At 39.4% G+C, this 20,581-nt stretch overlaps 1 protein-coding gene across 1 annotated transcript; it reads left to right on the plus strand.

Annotated features, from left to right (window-relative positions):
- The first annotated feature begins 15,450 nt into the window (after positions 1-15,450).
- On the plus strand, positions 15,451-20,581 carry LOC125246411. Its single transcript, XM_048157353.1, has 2 exons — positions 15,451-16,309; positions 18,878-20,581. Exons 1-2 carry the CDS (start codon positions 16,022-16,024, stop codon positions 19,985-19,987), a joined length of 1,398 nt encoding a protein of 465 aa, XP_048013310.1. The 5' UTR covers positions 15,451-16,021; the 3' UTR covers positions 19,988-20,581.

The raw sequence follows: 20,581 nt of genomic DNA on the forward strand, positions 1-20,581 counted from the left end.
TTATGGCAGTTTAATGCCTACAAAAACGGCCAGTTTGGACTACAACAAGCTTCTTCCCGGGTTGGTGACATCATAAACCCTGCAAAACAAACCCCCGGGAACACGCAACAAAGTGGGCGAGGCCATGTCGCGCAGCATATGGAAGCAGAAGAGTTGTGTACACCGGACGCGAGTGGCGCGACAAAAGATAGTAGAACCCATTATAATCTGTGATATTTCTACAGTGGATGCAGCGCTGAAGACAGCTTCCAGAATCTACACGAGTTCAATGCTGGATTTGCATAAAAGCTATTACTGAAAGATGGAGCAGTTCCCACTTTAAAAGCAGAAGCTTCTGTTTATTGGCTTCAAACTGTAAGTACGTTTTATTGTTTGTACATGTCTTTTAAACGTATAGTTCTGTTGCTATTTTTGGTTGCATCAAGGACATATACAAAGAGCAACTCGTTTTTGCTTCGCTAGCCAGTTAGCTGTATTATTGTTACAATCCTGTCAGTTCCCGGACTACATTTCCCATCATCCCCTCTGTCAATCACATGCACTCACTCCACCAATCACCTGTTGCCACATACAGCCATGCACACTCCACACTAATCACCACACCCAGCTGATACGCTTTACCTGGACTATAAAGGACTCACACACACACCACCTCACCGCGAAGTCTTGATTCCTTGTGACAATTCTGAGCGTTTCCTTGTATCCTGTCTGCCTGTGATTGACCCTGCCTGTTCCTGTTTATTGACCCTGCCTGTTCCTGTTTATTGACCCTGCCTGTTCCTGTTTATTGACCCTGCCTGTTCCTGTTTATTGACCCATTGCTGCCTGTCCTGACCCTTGCCTTGTATACTGTTCTGTGAACGATATCCGCCTGCCTCGATCTACCGCCTGTACCCTGACTACGATTCTGCCTAGCCCTTGCTGTTCCTGTTTGCCCCTGATCGACCCAGCTTGTACTACTATGCTCACTGTAAATAAAAGCTTGCATTTGGATCTTACCATGAGTCCCGCCTCGTTACAGAAGACTTCGCCGCCACCGCGATCCAGCAGCTTTCCCGGAGGACATTTGTACGGTATGGACATTGATCAATTGTTGTTGTGGAGTACGCAGGGCACACGATCACTGGAGGATTACATCACAGAATACCTGAACATTGCGTATTATTCAGATCTGCCTGACTGCGCACTCATTGACTTTTTTTGTGATGGAGTTAACCAGCCACTCAAAGAACAATTGGTTCACAATGGACCCCGTTCCACCCTCAGTCATTTTTTGGATTATGCTTTGTTGACTGTTGGCTCTCCGTTTACTGTGGGTGTTGCGGAGGAACGCGATTCCTCGTCTGGTTGTGTAATGGCCGCCGCGCCAGATGACACTCACAAAATGGTGGTCACCACAATAACAACACCAAGTCAAGTCAGCACTGATTACCTTGAACCACGTCACGCCTTCGCTGATCGCCCAGAGCATCGTCCCGTCTCCGCTGATCGCCCAGAGCCACGTCATGTCTCTGCTGATCGCCCAGAGCAACGTCACGTCTCTGGATCAGTCAGAAAGCAGCTAGGATTGCGTTCCAGTGTGGCTGATCCACCGCTGATTTCAGCGCGAGCGGCTGGTATTCCCAAGCATCAGCCGGCCGTTTTGCACTCAAGCCCAGCGGCCGCTTCGCTCTCAAGCCAGCCGGCCGCTTCGCTCTCAAGCCCGGTGGCCGCTTCGCTCTCAAACCCGGCGGTCGCTTCGCACTCAAGCCCGGCGGCCGCTTCGCTTTCAAGCCAGCCGGCCGCTTCGCTCTCAAGCCCGGTGGCCGCTTCGCACTCAAGTCAGCCGGCCGCTTCGCTCTCAAGTTCGTCTGTTTTAACGCTCTCAAGTTTGTCTGTTTCAACGCTCTCAAGCGATGGACAAAAGGGCTGCTTTGCCAGTGCCCACGGGCAAGATGGCCACCCCTGCGGTGCATAAGGATGCAGAGGGCGTTCTGCCGGCGCCTACTGTGCTCCTCGCCGTGCCGGCGCCACTCAAGCGTCTTGACCTGCCGGCGCCGCCCAAACCCCTTGCCCTGCCGGCGCCGCCCAAACCCCTTGCCCTGCCGGAGCCACCCGAACTCCTTGCCCTTCAACCCGCTACGTACTCCGTTGATTTCCCCAAGAACTTTTTTTGGGGGGGCATTATACCTAGGGGTGGGGAGCTTGTGGGTGGGGACCCGGTCCGGCCCGGCCCGGCCACTGCCACTGCCGTCATCGGCCTTGGTTCTGTCATGGCCGCCCATGGACTGTAGCTCACTATGGCCATTAACGAACTCTGACCCGCCGTGGTCATACACGGACTCTGTCTCGCCGTGGCTGCCTGAGCCATCAGACCCGCCGTGGCCACCAGAGACTCCTGACCCGCCATGGTTACCGGTGGCACCTGACCCACCGTGGCTGCCTGAATTCCTGGGGCTGCATTGGAGACCCTGTTCCCGTCTGCCTACATCTCCAATGCACCCACCCCCCCTCCCCGTTTGTACCATCTACGGCGCGAGGACGCGCCTTCCGGGAGGGGGACATTCTGTTACAATCCTGTCAGTTCCCGGACTACATTTCCCATCATCCTCCCCTGTCAATCACATGCACTCACTCCACCAATCACCTGTTGCCACATACAGCCATGCACACTCCACACTAATCACCACACCCAGCTGATACGCATTACCTGGACTATAAAGGACTCACACACACACCACCTCACCGCGAAGTCTTGATTCCTTGTGATAATTCTGAGCGTTTCCTTGTATCCTGTCTGCCTGTGATTGATCTTGCCTGTTCCTGTTTATTGACCCACTGCTGCCTGTCCTGACCCTTGCCTTGTATACTGTTCTGTGAATGATATCCGCCTGCCTCGATCTACCGCCTTTACCCTGACTACGAGTCTGCCTAGCCCTTGCTGTTCCTGTTTGCCCCTGATCGACCCAGCCTGTACTACTATGCTCACTGTAAATAAAAGCTTGCATTTGGATCTTACCATGAGTCCCGCCTCGTTACAATTATAGTGCATACTTCTTCAACAAATGGCAACAAACAGTTGTTCATGCTATAAATTAAACAATACCTTTACAAAAATGTGACTACTCAGTCATGTATTCGGCTACAGTAAAGCTTTAATCAGGATAAAACTGTATATTGAAAGCTAACAAACAGCAGTGACAGAATATCTAAACACTCTGACACAAATACAACATGAAATACCATTCATAAACGTCCTTTAAAAGCCGCGATTGCTGTTCACCTGGGTCTGTTTCGGGCTCAATTTGATACAGCAATATAATCAAATTGAGCATACAATATAACCGAAGCGCACGTAACCGATAACAAATGGTAAGGGCTGTCGCGTTTCTGGATGCTTCATCGAATCACGATGGCTCTGGATACACTGGGCCTGCTAACCAATCTGAGCACATTGCATATTTCGGGGGGAGTGGCTTCATAGAAGCAGGAAGTCAAACGAGCCGTTCATATGACAATGGATACAGCGGTGTAGAATAAAGGTAAAATTTATGAAAAATACAGCGTTTTCAAAAAAACAAAGCATTAAGCAGGGGTGTGATTCTTCCGGAAAAATCCGGAAATCCGGCTTTTCCGACCTGAAAATGATGCTCTCGTAAATCATGCAAAAAAAAAATAAAAAATCAGGGTTGTGGCGGTTGCGATGGGTGGAGTATTGGTAAACACCGCTGTCAACATTTTTTGTGCCTCTGATTCATGTCGTCATGTCACTCCGCAAGTAGTCCAATCATTTGTCACGATTGAAGTTCAAAGTGTACGCGCACCGTTATGAATGCGCACACACCGGGTGTGCCTCATACGTCCTGAAAAGTGAAGCTGCGGGCTCTTTGATCGCCCCCTGGAGGCTGGATGCAGTACAGGTCATAAACCCCGCCCGCTCAATGCAGACGAATGAGACTTAAGTTAAAACATAAAAATAAATTATGCTTCAAATAAAATTTTCCGAAAGATGGTTTTGGTCATTTAAGGTAATTGTTATCACGCTGATATATATTCAATTGTTCGTTTTTGTGATAAGTTTCATTTTAGCTAGCAATTTGGTGCTATAGAAACGGGGCATGTCGTCGTGACTCACAGTTGATTGACAGCTTCTCTGAGGACTGTCGGAGCTTCGAGGGGAGATTGAAGATAAATAAATAACTATTAATTTTTAATTCCTGTGTTATTTCACACCGACAAAATGAGCTGTTCAGCAGTAAACTGTACTAACTGACCTACAGGATATGACGGATATCTGAGCTTTTCTCGGTAACGTTAAATGTGGACTTCATAAGCTAATTAATAAACGTTATTAGTTAAGATAACATGCCTAACGTTAGCCATGACGGGAAAAAAGCAGGTGATCGTTATCTGGCAGTTATAATTATTTTTATGGGTATAAAATAATAATGAGCAGGATAAAACTAATGATAGCCTACTCTAATTAATTATAGAGCACTGTCTACAGCAATCGATCTCCTGTAACGTTAGTTTAAACATTTTATTTAAAATGGCAGGACTGTTTCTGACATTTTAGAGTTTCTAGAGGCATATTATATTGAGTTCATCTACTGAATTTGCTGTTTCAAAAATATTATTGCTCTAAAAAAAAGAATAGCCTATTATTTTATTGGTAGAATTTTAAATTACGTACAATTTATATAGCCTATTTAAAATACATCAATGATGACGCAGTCGTCTGGGCGTAAGTTTGATACCGCAACTCCGCCTCCGGGCTCCACTGACGAGTCTTTCTGCACATGCCCAGGCTCCAAACTTTTTTTTTTTTTTTTTGACGTTTTTGCGTAACGTGTCAGCGCCCATCGGCGTCCGTTTTGGCTTCAGTTCAATACAATGGAAGGAAGCTGCGTCACGTCGTCCATCTTTTTTTTACAGTCTATAGCACACACCCAACCGCGCCCAACCATCTACTCACGTAAACAGCTTCAGTGAACACGGATGATTCAAGTAAGCAAATCCAATATATTGTCTTTCATTTTTATATGCAGGTCTAGTAAAATTTAACCAATCTATTGATCATTTTTGTCATGATTCCATAACATTAATGTTAAACGATTCTGGGCTAATTTAGCAAAGTAACGGCAAGGCTGCCAACTCTCACGCATTCAGCGTGAGACTCACGCAATTGACCCAATTCTCACGCTCTCACGCCACACCCCCATATTCTCACGCAGACTCGTGCAGCAGTGAGGAAAAAAAATCGCGCCGCATGATCTCGCAAAGCAACGCGCAGAGAGACCAGACAGACAGTGTACAGACTGAGTTTTTGTGACAATTGTGAGGGAAATACACAATTTATTCCCATAAACTGTGTAGTCTTCTGTTCTCCCTCCCATCTGGACCGTGTGAATTGTGAACGCAGGCAGGTCAGTGAGTTACAGGGCGCTCCGTGTCTCCGTCCAGTTTAGGCTAGTAACTAATAGGCCTATGCTGTTATATAGTTTATAGGGGTGTGACGAGCGGGACTAAAATGTGACGAGATTTCTCGTCGAGGCGAAAAGTAGTCTCGTGATATTGCCATGACAGAGTGTTAGGATGATTAGGAAAGAATATGCCACCGCTACATTTACATTATGCCTCCACTGTCGTTTTGCTTTGTATTTAAATAAAAAACATTTAATTCAGTTGGTTAACGGTTGCCACCGCTCCACATTCACAGAGTTACGCGCGATCACGAAAGTGAAAGTAAACGCGAGCGCGCATTCAAACGCGATTTCAATACCCCGCATTTGAAAGCGGCTCCCTGATGAATACAGATATCTCTCAATATGAAAGCTATTTTAGGCTGGGCAGTGTAGTTGTAACCATGTCTTAGCTCTGTATCAAAGAAAAATTGGTCTTATTTGCACTTTGAATATTGAGAGAGTGTGATTATGGTTGCATTTATTTATTATAAAGTGTTAGCATAAAAATGAATAACAGTTTTCTCTTAATCTTATTAAGCACAAACAGTAAGGTTTCATTTGTTAACATTAGTTAATGCACTGTGAACTATCATCAACTAACAATGAATGACTATTTTTATTAACTAACATTAACATGTTAGATTAATAAATACTGTAGCACATATATTGCTCATTGTTAGTTGATGTTGGTTAATACATTTATGTTAATAAATGAAACCTTATTGTAAAGTGTTACTATTTTTATTTATACTGTTTTTATTTCTATGATCAGTTTGTGGAAAGGAGTTCAGTTAGGAGGTCAAAAGTTGTAGAAGCTCATAAATCATGTACAGTAAGGCCTAAAAAGACTGAAATCATACAGAAGAGAAGTCAGTCAGTTGAATTAGTGGAAAAACCTTTTACATTACTTTAGTATTTTTGTCTTTTACTGCATATGATAATTCATACTCAGAAAGTAGAACTGAAATGACATTCATTACAAGATGATTACTTAAAACATTTCAAATACACCTGCAGCTTTTCATTTTTAAACACTTGCAGTCTGTATAATTCATAGACACAACTTCATTCTTTATAAATCTCTCCAACAGTGTGTAATGTTAGCTTTAGCCACGGAGCACAATCAAACTCATTCAGAACCAAATGTAAACATCCATAAAAATAATTACCATACTTACTTGATCTGATATGGTGCATAAAATGTATTATGGAGTTGGGACTCTTGCCAGCTCGGGGGCAGGGAGCGCGAGATTTAAAAGGGACACGCACTGAATCGGCACATATTTACTTACACCCCAAAATAAGTAGTTAAAAATTGAATAATAAAAAATCTGGGTATTTTGAGCTGAAACTTCACAGACACATTCTGGGGACACCTTAGACTTATATTACATCTTGTGAAAAAGGGTTCTAGGGCACCTTTAAATAATGGTACAGTAAAAAGAGGTTTCAAATTTATATATTTCGTTAGACTAGTGGTCGCCAACCCGTCAATCGCGATCGACTGGTCGATCTTTATCACTATCCCAGTAGCTCGCGAAAATAACAGAAATATGAGTACAAAAATACATTACATTTCTCCAGTCTTTGTACTGTATTTTTTGTATTTATTTTTCTGTTATTTTCAGGAGCTACTGGGACAGTGATAAAGGTAAATATCCCAGATCATGTCTGAGTAAACGGCCTTTAAAGGTGGTACAGGGGATGTTTTCGTCGACTGAGTTTTTGAAATGAGCGCATGCGGAAGAACAACCCCCCTCCTTCAGTGTTTGTTTACCACTGGCATTCGCTGTGTTATTAAGCCGGGCACACATTTAACGACTAGCTAAAACATTCTGACTATGCTCAACATACAGCGATAGTTTCCTGCTCCTGAAGCAGATTTATATACTTTCACATGGAATTTGAACACCGACTGTAATCGCAGACTGAACGCAACTGGCTCTGACTGGACGCGTTTGAGCGAGATCAGTCATAAGTATCAATTTACATTCATAATCGGCCTTACAATCGTTAAGTGTGTGCGCGCGACCTAAAGCCGTGGATTCATTATGTCGGACTCACCGCAGGTGACTCATAATCTGCAGTTGTTACTCCTGTCTCCTGACAAAAACATTGCATGCGGACTGTGGAAAGTTACTAGAGCGCGCAGCCGCGCGTCTCTCACAAGGAACGTCATGGCAGTGATTGACAAGCCAGAGGGCCAATCCGCGCACGTCTCTCACAATGGCAGTGATTGACAAGCCAGAGGGCCAATCAACGATTGGCTGATGTTTTTAAGGCCCTACCTCATGCACAGATGATGTATATTAATATTATTACTTTCAGTGCATCTAATAAATAGTCTTTTATCAGTTAGTAAAGACAGTTTCAAGTAATATTGCAAAAATGTATAAAACAAAACATCCTCTTTAGCACCTTTAACAAGAGGCCAGAGACGCTGAAGATAGACGCGAAGAGGAGAAAATTCTGTGGCAGGCAGAGCAGCTCTCTGTTCATGATGCTCGAAATATAGGAAGAAAATAAAAATATTGAATTGGGGGTGAGGGATTATATGGATGTATCTAACTTACTGTCTTCAGATAAGTTTCGATGGCAATGACACTTTATTTTCCCTCCGAATAAAGTAGCTATTTATAAGCGCAGTGCTTTGTTTACAGCAGTAACCAAGGAAACGCAGTATCGCTGCTCTTCCATAAACGCCACCTACTGTCAGAGAATGAATTTGAGTCTCATTCAGCCTGTTTGCTGTTTTTGTTTAATGCCTTTTTTGTGTGTGTAGCATATAATTTCACAAATATAAATTCAGACTGTTCTGTTTATGCTTTAAATCTTGAAATCAAATCTAACCAAAAACAACTGCTCATGCAACGTTTGTAGCATCTTTGTTTGGATTGTGATTAAAAAGCAGTGGTTACCTCTAATTTGAAATGGCTATATATCTATTTTTTATAATAATAATAATAATAATAATAATAATAATAGTAATAATAAAAATATCTGCAACCAGTATCTAAATTAGCCAATTTGCTTGTGAAAATGAATAAATAAATCAGAATATGAATTGGCCATTAAAAAAATACTAAATACAATCTGGGCTGTCTTTTTCTATCAATTATTCAATAGGTAGATCTTGTCTTTCATAAAGGTCGAGGTCAGTGATCTTGGGCTTAAAAAGGTTGGTGACCACTGCGTTAGACCATTAGACTGTGCGTCAAGCCAATCCAAACTATTATATTTTACGTGCCATTTAAAAATGCCAGAGAAACAGTGCTCTCTGTTATGGGAACAACGGTATATTGGATACAGATGTGTTATGGAAGCGTCACGTTATTCAAGATTGAACAGAAAGCCTCAATAATTAGCTTTTAACTTTTCTAACTGGATTTAACCTTGTGATAAACATGCGACATAACAGCATTTCCCAGTTATCAATCAATAACGGATATGAGCAGCAAACCAGCTATTAAACATTAACAGGCCCTTAAATAATATTTTAAACATTAATTAAATATTTTAACGTTACCATTGTTTGTAAAGATATAGACGTTTTAAATGTGATTATTGAATTACATAGCCTATAGATTAAGTAAAACGCCCAGCAGTCAAACAATTGATCACGCAAATATTTCAGATGAATCAGACTTAATAGTTTTTTATTGTAAAAGTTATTTACAGCATCCAAAGTAAATACAAAAAAATATTTTTCAGTATTGCAACCTCTTTATTTGCATTATCCAAAATCATAGCTGCAGTGATGCCAAGGCTCGTACTGGTAGGCTACATCACCGATTCATATTTGGCATTATACATGGTATTGTACAAGTGTGGTAGCTACTGTAGAACAGACAGTGATGGGAATAACAGCGTTATAAATAAACAGCATTTCTAACGGTGTTACTTTTTTCAGTAACGGGCAATCAAATGAATTACTTTTTCTCCCGTTGCAATGCCGCTACTGTTACTGTAAAAAAATATCGCATTACTATAATTGAACTCACTGAAGCAGCTTTCATCCGAGGCTCTCTCGCAGCCATAGGACCTGCAAAGTTTTTTCTCTGGTGTGTGTTGGGGTTAGTCATACACAAATATAATTGTAAACTGATAATAATGTATGATGCTCTGTGTGTGTGTCTTTGAGCATGCAAGCGGAGCGAAAGCTTTGTGACATGCTGGATCGAAAATATGTGAAACTATTTTTTTTCTAGTCGACTATGTAGTGATTTTTACTTTCGCCCATCCAAGGACGCGAAGTAAAGTAGGGATTGGTACTCATGTCACCGCTGACGTTGTGATTTTAGGATCACACGTCTCTTAGGGTGTGGTTATGAGTACATCAGATGACTACTTTCCCTAGTTCAGGGCACCAGTCAAGGTGTTTTACCTTGGCAGTATGAGAACACTCCCAACAGAGGCTTTCATTCATTTAGAGTTAATGTAAAGTGGTCAGCTGATTTATCTGAAAGATTTTTGAGATTGCTAACTTGTAGAGCCTCTTCTGTATTATCAGCTCAAGGAAGACACAAGTGTAATAAAGTAAATTTTATTAACAAAAAGATAAACAAGAATAACTAGCACAACTACTAAATGAATACCATGAATGATAAATGAATAAAGTGCATAAGCTACATAGAATACAAGTGATTAAATTGGGTGTGGCTATGGAAGAGTTACGTTATCTTATGGAAAGATAAACTGTTTCTCTGAAAATAATAAGGTGGAGAACCTTATTATGCGCTAAACAAATAAACGAAAGATTACTTGTTATTAACTAACATCAGCTATGTTACATCTAATGGAAATTAGGAAATTATATACTGATAATATACAACAATGCCAAGATCTCTGGAAAGAGGTTTGGTTAAGTGATATTTACGTTCCACTTGGTTGAGTCCGATGATGGTGACATCTTCCACTGGTTGTGCTGGGTGACAGTGCAGTGGGGAGAGGAGCCAGAATCTGTTTCAACAGTCTCGAACACGAAGCTCTGTGGGATGCTGATCTCCTGGAGCACCAAAGGGTCCTAAAATCTGGAACACGCAGACGAAGGGACCTTGGATTGAAGGTTTGTTCTCCTGAGCTTAACCTTGTTGCAGATGTACTTACTGTCTCGCTGGACAGAAACTCTGAACGTAGTGTTTGTTAATGTCTCTTTCCTCACAAGCTGGAGGCTTAGAACGTGGTCATCTCTGTTGCTGCCTCACAAGCTGTAGACTCAGATCATGGGATCTGTTGTTGTCTCTTCTGGATGGACCAGAGGCTCAGAATGTTATGGTCTATCTGTTATGTCTCACCGGATAAACCGGAGACTCAGAACAGTATATCTGTTAATGTCTCACTCCTTACAGAATTAAGACCCAGAATGGTGTATCTGTTGTGTCTTTCCCCTTTCAAGTGCAGACTCAGAACAAGGAGTGTCTGTTGAAAGGGTACCTTTATCCCTTTCCGATGAGGAGGAGATTGCAATTTGGCGCTTCTCCATTTGAGTGCTGTGATTGGCTGCTGGCATCAGAGGGGACACACACAGTGTGGCCCACCCTTCTTTCCCCCGTGGAACTAATTTGCATAAAGCACAAAGTTGGAAGTCTTTACAGTGTCTTTAAAGTTTACCAATGCATTTCTCACTTTCCAAACCACCACCAGAATACCTTTGGCAATATTCTAAACAAATAGAGACTAAACATGATGGAAAAAGATTGAACTGTCATTCAATTGTACATTAACAGCTGAATTTGTGTCAGATGTTGCACTACAAATAGCTGTCACTGAGAATACTTATTTCTGTGAATAAGTATGAAATGGATGTGTAGTTTGAATCAGTTCTAAAGTTTTCAAACATAGTTTTGAATGGATTTGGATGGATCTTTGTGATCTCTCTTTGTTTCACCCATTGCTGCTAAGGTCCCAAGGAATTTTTATGGCAGTCTCTGGCCAACCTTAGGAAGTAGTCTCTAGATGGGTGAAGGGCAGAAACTGCCTGTGGACCAATGAGAAGTCCTGTCCTTTCCAGGCTTGGTACAAGAGGTCTTCTTCTTGCCCTCAAATAGAGGTCTGGATGTTGTCCTTACATCTTTATCTGATGGTGTTGGACAGTTTGTTTGTGTTAGTCCACCAAGATCCAATCAAAATATAGCAAACCTTTGTCTGCTGTTACGAACAGAGAGGGGCCCGGCCATAAACTGGGCCCTGGAACGTGCTGTTCACTACAACTAGTAGTTGTTCATTTAAGTCATTAGTTGACTAATCACATTTATATTAATTTAATTTCTTAAATACTGGAGAGAATAAACCTTAATAATTACCGTTTACGTAGCTAATATACGTAGCTTGCCATAAAGAACAGGCAAAAGTAATGATTATGAATGTGACAAAAACAGCAAGGAGACATTTTAATTGTTTATTAATATACTAAAGTTTTCTGAATCAGTGTCAGCTGCAAAGATGACATTGCTGACTCTCATCATCTCTGTGGACACGCTTAGAGAGAAAATGCACATTTCATTTGAATTAAATAATCAGAGTAGCCTATTTCTTTTCGTTTTTAATTATTTTGTGTTAAAGTAGACATTTCAAGCTTTCTATAGATACATATCTCATGTCTGTGAGGCAAGCAGCCGCCGAGTTTCGGTTCATTTAGACGTGCTCCAGTTCATTCGCAAGTGATCGCGCCGGCACCTCCATGTCATGATTATATTGTCTGTTATATTTGCTTCTTATTTATTAAAGGTGCCATAGAACGCTTTTTCACAAGATGTAATATAAGTCTAAGGTGTCCCCTGAATGTGCTTATATGAGTTTCAGCTCAAAATACCCCATACATTTTTTTTTTATTCAATTTTTTAACTGCCTATTTTGGGGCATCATTAACTATGCGCCGATTCAGCGCACATCCCCTTTAAATGCTCGCGCTCCCCACCCCCAAGCTCGCAACTCTATAATACATTGCATAAACAAAGTTCACACAGCTAATATAATCCTCAAAGTGGATCTTTACAAAGTGTTCGTCATGCAGCATATCAGATCATGTAAGTATAGTATTAATTTGGATGTTTACATTTGATTCTGAATGAGTTTGATAGTGCTCCGTGGCTAACGGCTAATGCTACACTGTTGGAGAGATTTATAAAGAATGAAGTTTTGTTTATGAATTGTACAGACTGCAAGTGTTTAATAATGACAATAACAACATGGCTCTGTTCTCCTTGAATACAGTAAGAAACAATGGTAACTTTAACCACATTAAACAGTACATTAGCAACATGCTAACGAAACATTTAGAAAGACAGTTTACAAATATCACTAAAAATATCATGATATCATGGATCATGTCAGTTATTATTGCTCCATCTGCCATTTTTCGCTTTTGTCCTTGCTTGCTTACCTGCATAAAGTCTGTTGATTCAGCTGTGCTGCTCCAGACGTTAATACTGGCTTGTGTAATGCCTTGAACATGAGCTGGCATATGCAAATATTGGGGGCGTACATATTAATGATCCCGACTGTTGCGTCACAGTTGGTGTTATGTTGAGATTCGCCTGTTCTTCTGAGTTCTTTTGCAAAAATCAAATTTACATAAGAAGGAGGAAACAATGGTGTTTGAGATTCACTGTATGTCATTTCCATGTACAGAACTCTAATTATTTAACTATGCCAAGATAAATTCAATTTTCAATTCTAGGGCACCTTTAAATCTAGGCAATTGGTTGATGAAACATTGATTAAAATTAAGATACAATTTTTACAAAATGAAATTCACTTTAAAGAATGGCTTTCTACAAAACAAAACTTAATGAAGTGGTCAAAATCACGTCTCACTCCACGTCTCCCGATATATTGCGCATCTCATGATACATCTTACTCATGCTGTTCAACTTTTCATAATCAGATAGATGAATTTATAACATAACATTGGACTATTTACTATTTGTGAAAAGTAACTAGTAACTATAACTAATTACTTTTTTAAAGTAACGTGCCCAACACTGAGAACGGGACATCCGTTTACTGCCACTGACTCGTCGTTTCTCACTGTGCCGCTTGTAGACAGTATAGCTGCATTTACATGGACACTAATAATGTAATCCGTTTGTTTATAATGATTATAACACCTTCTATTTGCTGCATTGCACTGTGCCGCGCTGCTCACGTCAGGTAGAGGTGCTATAGCTTGGATCTGTGTATGATCATAATTCGTGCATAGCCTTTATCCCGATTCACTGATCCTGATGGCAATATAAAGAATATACTCCAAAAATCATCCCCGTCTGAATGATAGCTGAAACTTTACTGATGAGTTTCATAAAGTTTTATTGTACATTATCTACCATGAAATGTCAGTTTTTAACTCCAGATAATCACTGTAAGAGCTGATGCCTTTTCAGGGTTGCTTAACAAACTGGTAAACTTTCTATCCGTAAGAAAACTGATGAATAATGTGCACGACACATTCTCTTGTTCATTACTGCAGTGATAAGTAACACTCAGACCATAATACCCGTCAAAATAAGAGCCCCCTTTTTGTAAGACTGATAATGCAGACTCCTTTCAGAGTCTGTTCCCGCCCCCAATTGTAAAGCAAAACTGATTGGTTTTAGCGAGAGTGTGCTGCGATTGGTCAGCGCAATGTGGCCGTTATCTGATTGGCTTGAGTAGTCGGTGGGTGGAGTCAACCTATTTGTGGATTTGTCTGCAGTCCTGACGCTATAATTGTTTCAGAATCCACAAATGCACAGAAAGCAATTCACAAATGTACAGGTGGTGATTCACAAATAAATGCAGGCAGAGTTGTGCTTGTGACATAAAAACATATTTGTGAATACGTTTTTTATTAGCAAATCTCATTTTATTTATTTGTGAATTCAATTAATTTTTGTGAAACTCCTAACATATATTTGTGGATCTCATTCTATTCATTTGTGGATACGATTATTTTTTTGTGAATATCTTTACATTTATTTGTGGATCATAATCTATTTATTTGTAATTTAGCTACAATCCTACCCCCATAGAAAATTGCCTGCTGAAGATTATTGGTTGTATTTTTAAACAGAATGAATATTTTGGAAGTGAAATCTGAAAGGTGAATATGGATTATTGCATTTTTAACAATGAAAATGTGTGTGGATGTTTTGAATTGAAATATTCACTGCTTAAATATACAATAGCAATATAGTTTGGGAATAGCCAATATGGCATGTTTACTAATGTAAGTTATGTGTAGTAGCCTAAACGAAACCGCGCGTCTGCCCCATTCATTCACACAGATACACACAGAACATGCAGGATTCATATTTAAACAGTCTTTTTGTGGTTTAATATTTACAGACACTATATCGCGATTAGAATAAAGAACTTAAAGGTGCAGTATGTAATAATTCTGTCTGCTAAAGGTCACTAGAAGCTTATTCAAAACAAAGGTGTAGCTTGATGACGCTAAGTTTGAGAATGGAATCTTTGGGAAATGTGGTCTCCACCTCAACAGACGGTGCAAAAGAATAGGGATAGGACTTGGGAAGAAATCATGTTCATGGATGCGATTATTAATGTTACTGTAGTATGAAGCAGAGCAGGACCAAGTCGAGTAGACGGCTCACGAGCAGCGGACCTTTTATTATGCCACAGTCGCCGGCACCGCTTCCGCTTTTCCAGTCATGAGTATGAGGTAACACAGCTATGTTTATCATATTAGATACATTTGAGTGTGTTGAAAATGATGTTATAACGTTACTAAGCAGCATGGATCACCTTAGAATTTGCCTTTGAATAGTGCGCACTGTCTGTAGGCGTGGCTGCATTAGCGGATAATGAGGTGACTCATGAACGACTCTATTTTCTAACAGATTACATAAACAGAGAATATTTGTGTTCAATGTGACTTATATAATTCAAAACCTGACATTTCAACATTTCTTTAGACACATGTCTCATGTTTGTGTGATAAGTATTCACTAAGTTACAGTTCATTCTCTAACGAGTATTGGGCGGGTAGTTTCGCTTTTTGTTTGGCCTTTGCTCAACACTAAAGAGATTTTTGCTTTCTTTTGTGTGTGGTGATGGTGAATATACAAATTTACAGAGAGAGAAAGAGAAAGGGAATACTAAGTTGGTGTAAAAAACTTTAATTTTCCTTGGCCTAAAGTTGGTACGTAACAGCCTGGTTAAATATAGGTGAACGAGCAACAAGAACAACAACTTCTTGATCACTGGGTGAAATGCTCTGAGTGACCATGAAGCAACAAAAAACACAGATGCTGACTTTCAAAAAACACCTGCTTCTCGCTCAAAGATACAGAAGTGAAACTAAATGTATCAGAAAACTGAAGTATAAATCGCAAACACTGTATTTATTTGACAGAGCAGCATTTGAAAGTTCTCCAAATGTTTTATATAAAATCAAATTTTCTGTACATGCGACAGCTCCAAAATTAGACCCCTAAGCATGATGAAGAGAAGGTTCCATCATAGTCCTCATTTGTTAATTTCAGTCACACCCACATCAACATCTCTGACTCTGGCTGTGTATTTAAAGCAGCTGTGCTTCTGGTGTCTGCTCTATAACACAAGACCAACATCAAACCATGTTTGTTCCAGCTCTGCTCACCTGTGTTGTGCTGGGAGCATTCAGTGCTCATGCAAAAGTGGTCACCAGCTTTAATGAGTGTAGTGAGTTTTTCTACAAAAACACTGAACCAGAAGGAATGGATCCGGCTGCCAAGAAAATCTGTCAGAAGCTGGAATTTGGAGGTTTTTATTATGTTTCACTGTACTCAGTTGTTCACAGAATCCCCCTCTACAGCGCCTACACATTGGACCCCGAATGCTCAAGCACTGCTGGAAGGACAGAAAACTGGCACGTCGAGCCACAGGTAATCATGTGCTTCTCTCACTGTCTAACATAAGACTTTCATAAGCAGTTTAGACTGCATTCCATAGGGAACAGTGCAGTTAATTGAATTATTGGTCTCTTTATACTGTTTTGTTTGATGGGTGGTACTTCATGGAACAACCTGAAAGACCCAAATATAGAAAAAAAAAAAACAACTGTACTATAAAAACAACTTTTGTATGTTGTTGTAGGAGGCCTCTAAAGATGAAATAAATGGGTTTTCACATTTTTTACTTTTTATTAAGTTTTTATGGACAGTTGTAATATTGCAATGTTGAGCCTGTGGGGTAGAAGAATTTCTGTGATTCTACTCACTGTCTGAACAAATGTAGAGAACATCTAAGTAACAATAGCATATATATCTATACACTAATAATCACACAATAATGAAACCAGACAAATCATATTGTTATGATTTTTATTTTTATTTTTTTAATCTTCTTTATTATCTTATTATTTTTGTTATATTCGAGGGGGAAAAAGACGTGTGAGGTAAACCATATGGACACCAACGACAGCGAAGAGAGTAATGCAATATTCAATTTGTCTGATAAAGAACTTTCAAACGAACACATACAGGTTCTTAGCAAAGGTTTGTCCTTTGTTCCATCTCCTAGAACTGATCCTTTTTTTGGTTAAGGTTGAATTGTTTAAATTTATGAGGAATATTAAATTAAAAAGTTTTTTTGGTCAAAAAAATATCAGTGATACAGCTATTAACCATTTTAAACCAAAAAGTACTTTTGTGCCTTTTGTTTCCAATTCCTCTGTGAATACATTTTGTCGGCTGGTGGAAAATGATATTGATAATATGCTAATTGAAAAATCTAAATTTAGTATGAATAACCTAGATAATACTCAAAAAATTGCTTTGGAGGATTTAAAGAGTGATAAATCAATCATGATTCAAAAAGCAGACAAAGGAGGAGCAATTGTTTTACAAAATACAGTTAATTATATCGCTAAAGTAAAATCTATGCTTGACGTTCAGGTGTGTTATAAGAAATTAATATTTAACCCGACTGTAGAATATAAATCCCAGCTAGACAGAATGTTGAACAGAGGTTTTGAAGAAAAATGGTTAACTGAACAAGAGTTCAAATGTTTAATTAATCATCATCCAGTTGTTCCAGTACTTTTTGCATTGCCAAAAATACATAAATCAACCACAGATCCTCCTTACCGACCCATTGTATCTGGTATTGGTTCACTTACTGAAAAGTTATCCGAGTTTAGTGATTTTCATTTACAGCCATTGGTGAAACAATTACCGTCTTATTTAAGAGACAAAACTGATTTTTTGAATAAATTACAACTATTTTCAAATTTAGATGATCAAGATTGGCTAGTAACATTGGATGTGTCATCTTTATACACTTCGATTCCACACAAAGAAGGGTTAGAAGCTTTGGATTTTTTTCTAAAAACTCTTCAAAATTTAACGTTACCCATACAATTTATTTTGGATTTGACTGAATTTATATTAACCAAAAATTATTTTTTGTTTGAGAAGGATTATTATCTGCAAATACAAGGTACTGCTATGGGTACTCCTTTAGCACCAAGTTATGCCAACCTTTTTATGGGTAAATTCAAATTAAATTTTATTTACAACAACAACCCTTTCGGACACTGCATTAAGTACTGGGCAAGGTATATTGATGATTGTTTCCTCATTTGGAAGGGAAGTGAAGAGGAGTTATATAATTTTGTTTTGTTTTTGAATTCCAGAATGGACTCCATCACATTTTCAGTTGAAAAAGATTTGTTTATATTCATTTTCTAGATGTTTTGATTTCCAAAATCAATAACTCTGTCTCCACCACGGTATTTCGAAAAACTTCTAATAGCCATCATCATCACCTTTAAGTCAGCTATATAGACTAAGACGCATTTGCACTTCGGAGGAAGAATTTGATGTGCAATCTAAAATTCTATACAACAGCTTTAATTCAAGAGGATATCCATACACTTGGTTTAAATCAGCGTTTGATAAAGTTAAAAATTCTCAAAGAAGTTTATTATTAAATAACAACCATTTAAACTCAAAATGGTTTCAAAGAAGACATTTAAAATCAATTTTATGTTTTATTACTGACAAAAAAATTATCAAAAAAGTAAATTGGTAACACGTGAGAAGTACAATTCATCCATGTAATGTCCAGGTGCACAGGCAAATTTTGCTATCCCTTTGACCCAGTGTTGTAAAATGAAAACACTGAGATAACAAGCTCAAAATCTAACATGATCAAAGCATTCAACAGTATCTAAAATCTGCATGATCTAGACATATTGCTAATCACAGAAAAGAAAAAAAAAATTTAGGCATTTTACTTACTTGAATGCTGATTTATTCAGTCCAGTAAAAAAAAGGTGATGTGCTTTGAGGCAGGTTCACAGGTTGTGTGAGTTTATAGCCAGGTAAACAGACCCATTTACAAAATCTACCATTCAAATGCATCGCAGGGTTTAACAATAGGATTATTAGTTGTATAAATGGTGGTCTTAAAGAGAAAAAAAACAATCTAACATAAAATTTCTTCTGTAGATTTCCCAACCTGAATCCCAAACTGAGTATATGGTCCAGGAGAAGGACTCTGATGGAAACATGATGAAAAGAAATCAAGCCATCAGCAGCGACTATAGAGACACCGGATATGATCGTGGACACCTGAACCCCAACACCTTCCACTGCAAAGAAGGCCATAAGGCAACGTTCACACTGACCAATGCTGCACCTATAGATGCAGGCTTTAACCGTATCCACTGGAAGAATTGGGAGAGCATGCTGAGAAGTTTCCTAAAAAGCAGGCTTGAGAGTGATGGTGGTTCTGCAACAGCCTTCATTGTCACAGGTACAGTACCTGATGCAAATCTACAGATACCGCAAAGGGAAATCTCTGAAGAGCCCGAAAGGGTGACGGTGCCCTCTCACATCTGGATGGCTGTCTGTTATAAACACCACAGTGATGACACAAAGTCTTTCTCCTTTGGCTATATAGGGGAAAACAAGCCAGAAGGTGGCATAAGCCTGATGAGAGTCTCAGACCTGAAGGATGAGCTCAGCAAACTCTATAGTGAGCTGTCAATGACACATCAGTCAATTAACATTTTTGTTGGTGATTGTTTTGGTGAAAATGATAAATTAAATGAGGTTCAGGGTATGTTTGACAAATTAATTAATCTGCCAGTGAACCAAGGAGACCTAATGGCCACAGATGTGCAGAACATATCTCGCACAAAAAGGTTTATCAGAAGTTCCCAGCGCTCATACTTAACAGTCGGAGGGTACTCATGCAGGCATGATCACCCATGTGGCACATACGGTGAGGACTACTATTGGTGCTGGACTGGTTATGGTTATTTTGCCGACAGCTGGGACTACTGCAGCCCTCCACTTTCAGGAAGTAAAGCTAAAAATGGGGAGTACTGCCACTCAAACTATGCCTGTGACAAATACGGTTCAGGATATAGGTGGTGCTACACATCTACTGGCAATGAAGACATGTGCTGTACTTATGATGGCTGCTTAGCAGCTGTGAATGACAAGACCTGCTGGTCTGCGCACCCCTGTGGGTACCATGGCTATAGTTACCTGTGGTGCTACATAGATGATGAAGCCAACTGGGATTACTGTTGCACAGACTGTGATCAGTAGGATTACAGAGTTTGTTAAAATTAATACCAAAGTATTACTTTGCAAAGTTTTGTACTTGGAGCACTTACTAACCTAGAAATTGTAACAGAATTATGACTTTCTGTTGAATGATCTAAGGATTCCATTATAACAACCTGTGTGTGTTGCTTCAACAGAGCAACCATACATTTGTGTTGTGTTTTACTTACTTTTATATTCATTTATTCATTCATTCATTTTGATACATTTATCATGTAATCATTTAATTATTCCATTTAATCATATTTCATTTCAGGATTATTTTAGCCATTTAAATGATCATTTTATTGATTCGATCATTGATTAGTCATTTATATTGTATTATTTTACTTTTTATTTTTCCATTGTTGTGTTATCTCATGATTTTGTGGTTTCAAGTGATATTTGTCTTCATGAGTAGGATATAAAAGAATGTCTCCATTTCAAGGTCACAGGACAATGTTGTGAAGCAGTAATTTTCCATTGCTGTTGCTTGTGGTATAATAACACTTGTTGGATTTGTGCTGGTCAGACAAAGTCTGAGCATTGGAACATACACAACTAAGATTATTCAATAAACTCTGATTACACATGTAA

Source organism: Megalobrama amblycephala, linkage group LG14, assembly GCF_018812025.1.
Source record: "Megalobrama amblycephala isolate DHTTF-2021 linkage group LG14, ASM1881202v1, whole genome shotgun sequence".
In the NCBI taxonomy this organism is placed as follows: domain Eukaryota; kingdom Metazoa; phylum Chordata; class Actinopteri; order Cypriniformes; family Xenocyprididae; genus Megalobrama; species Megalobrama amblycephala.

Bases quoted from the DNA above. Each gene is read 5' to 3' on its own strand.
- LOC125246411 (XM_048157353.1), top strand. From the start codon at position 16,022: ATGTTTGTTCCAGCTCTGCTCACCTGTGTTGTGCTGGGAGCATTCAGT. The intron at 16,310-18,877 runs GTAATCATGTGC...TTTCTTCTGTAG, and splicing joins ACTGGCACGTCGAGCCACAG to ATTTCCCAACCTGAATCCCA.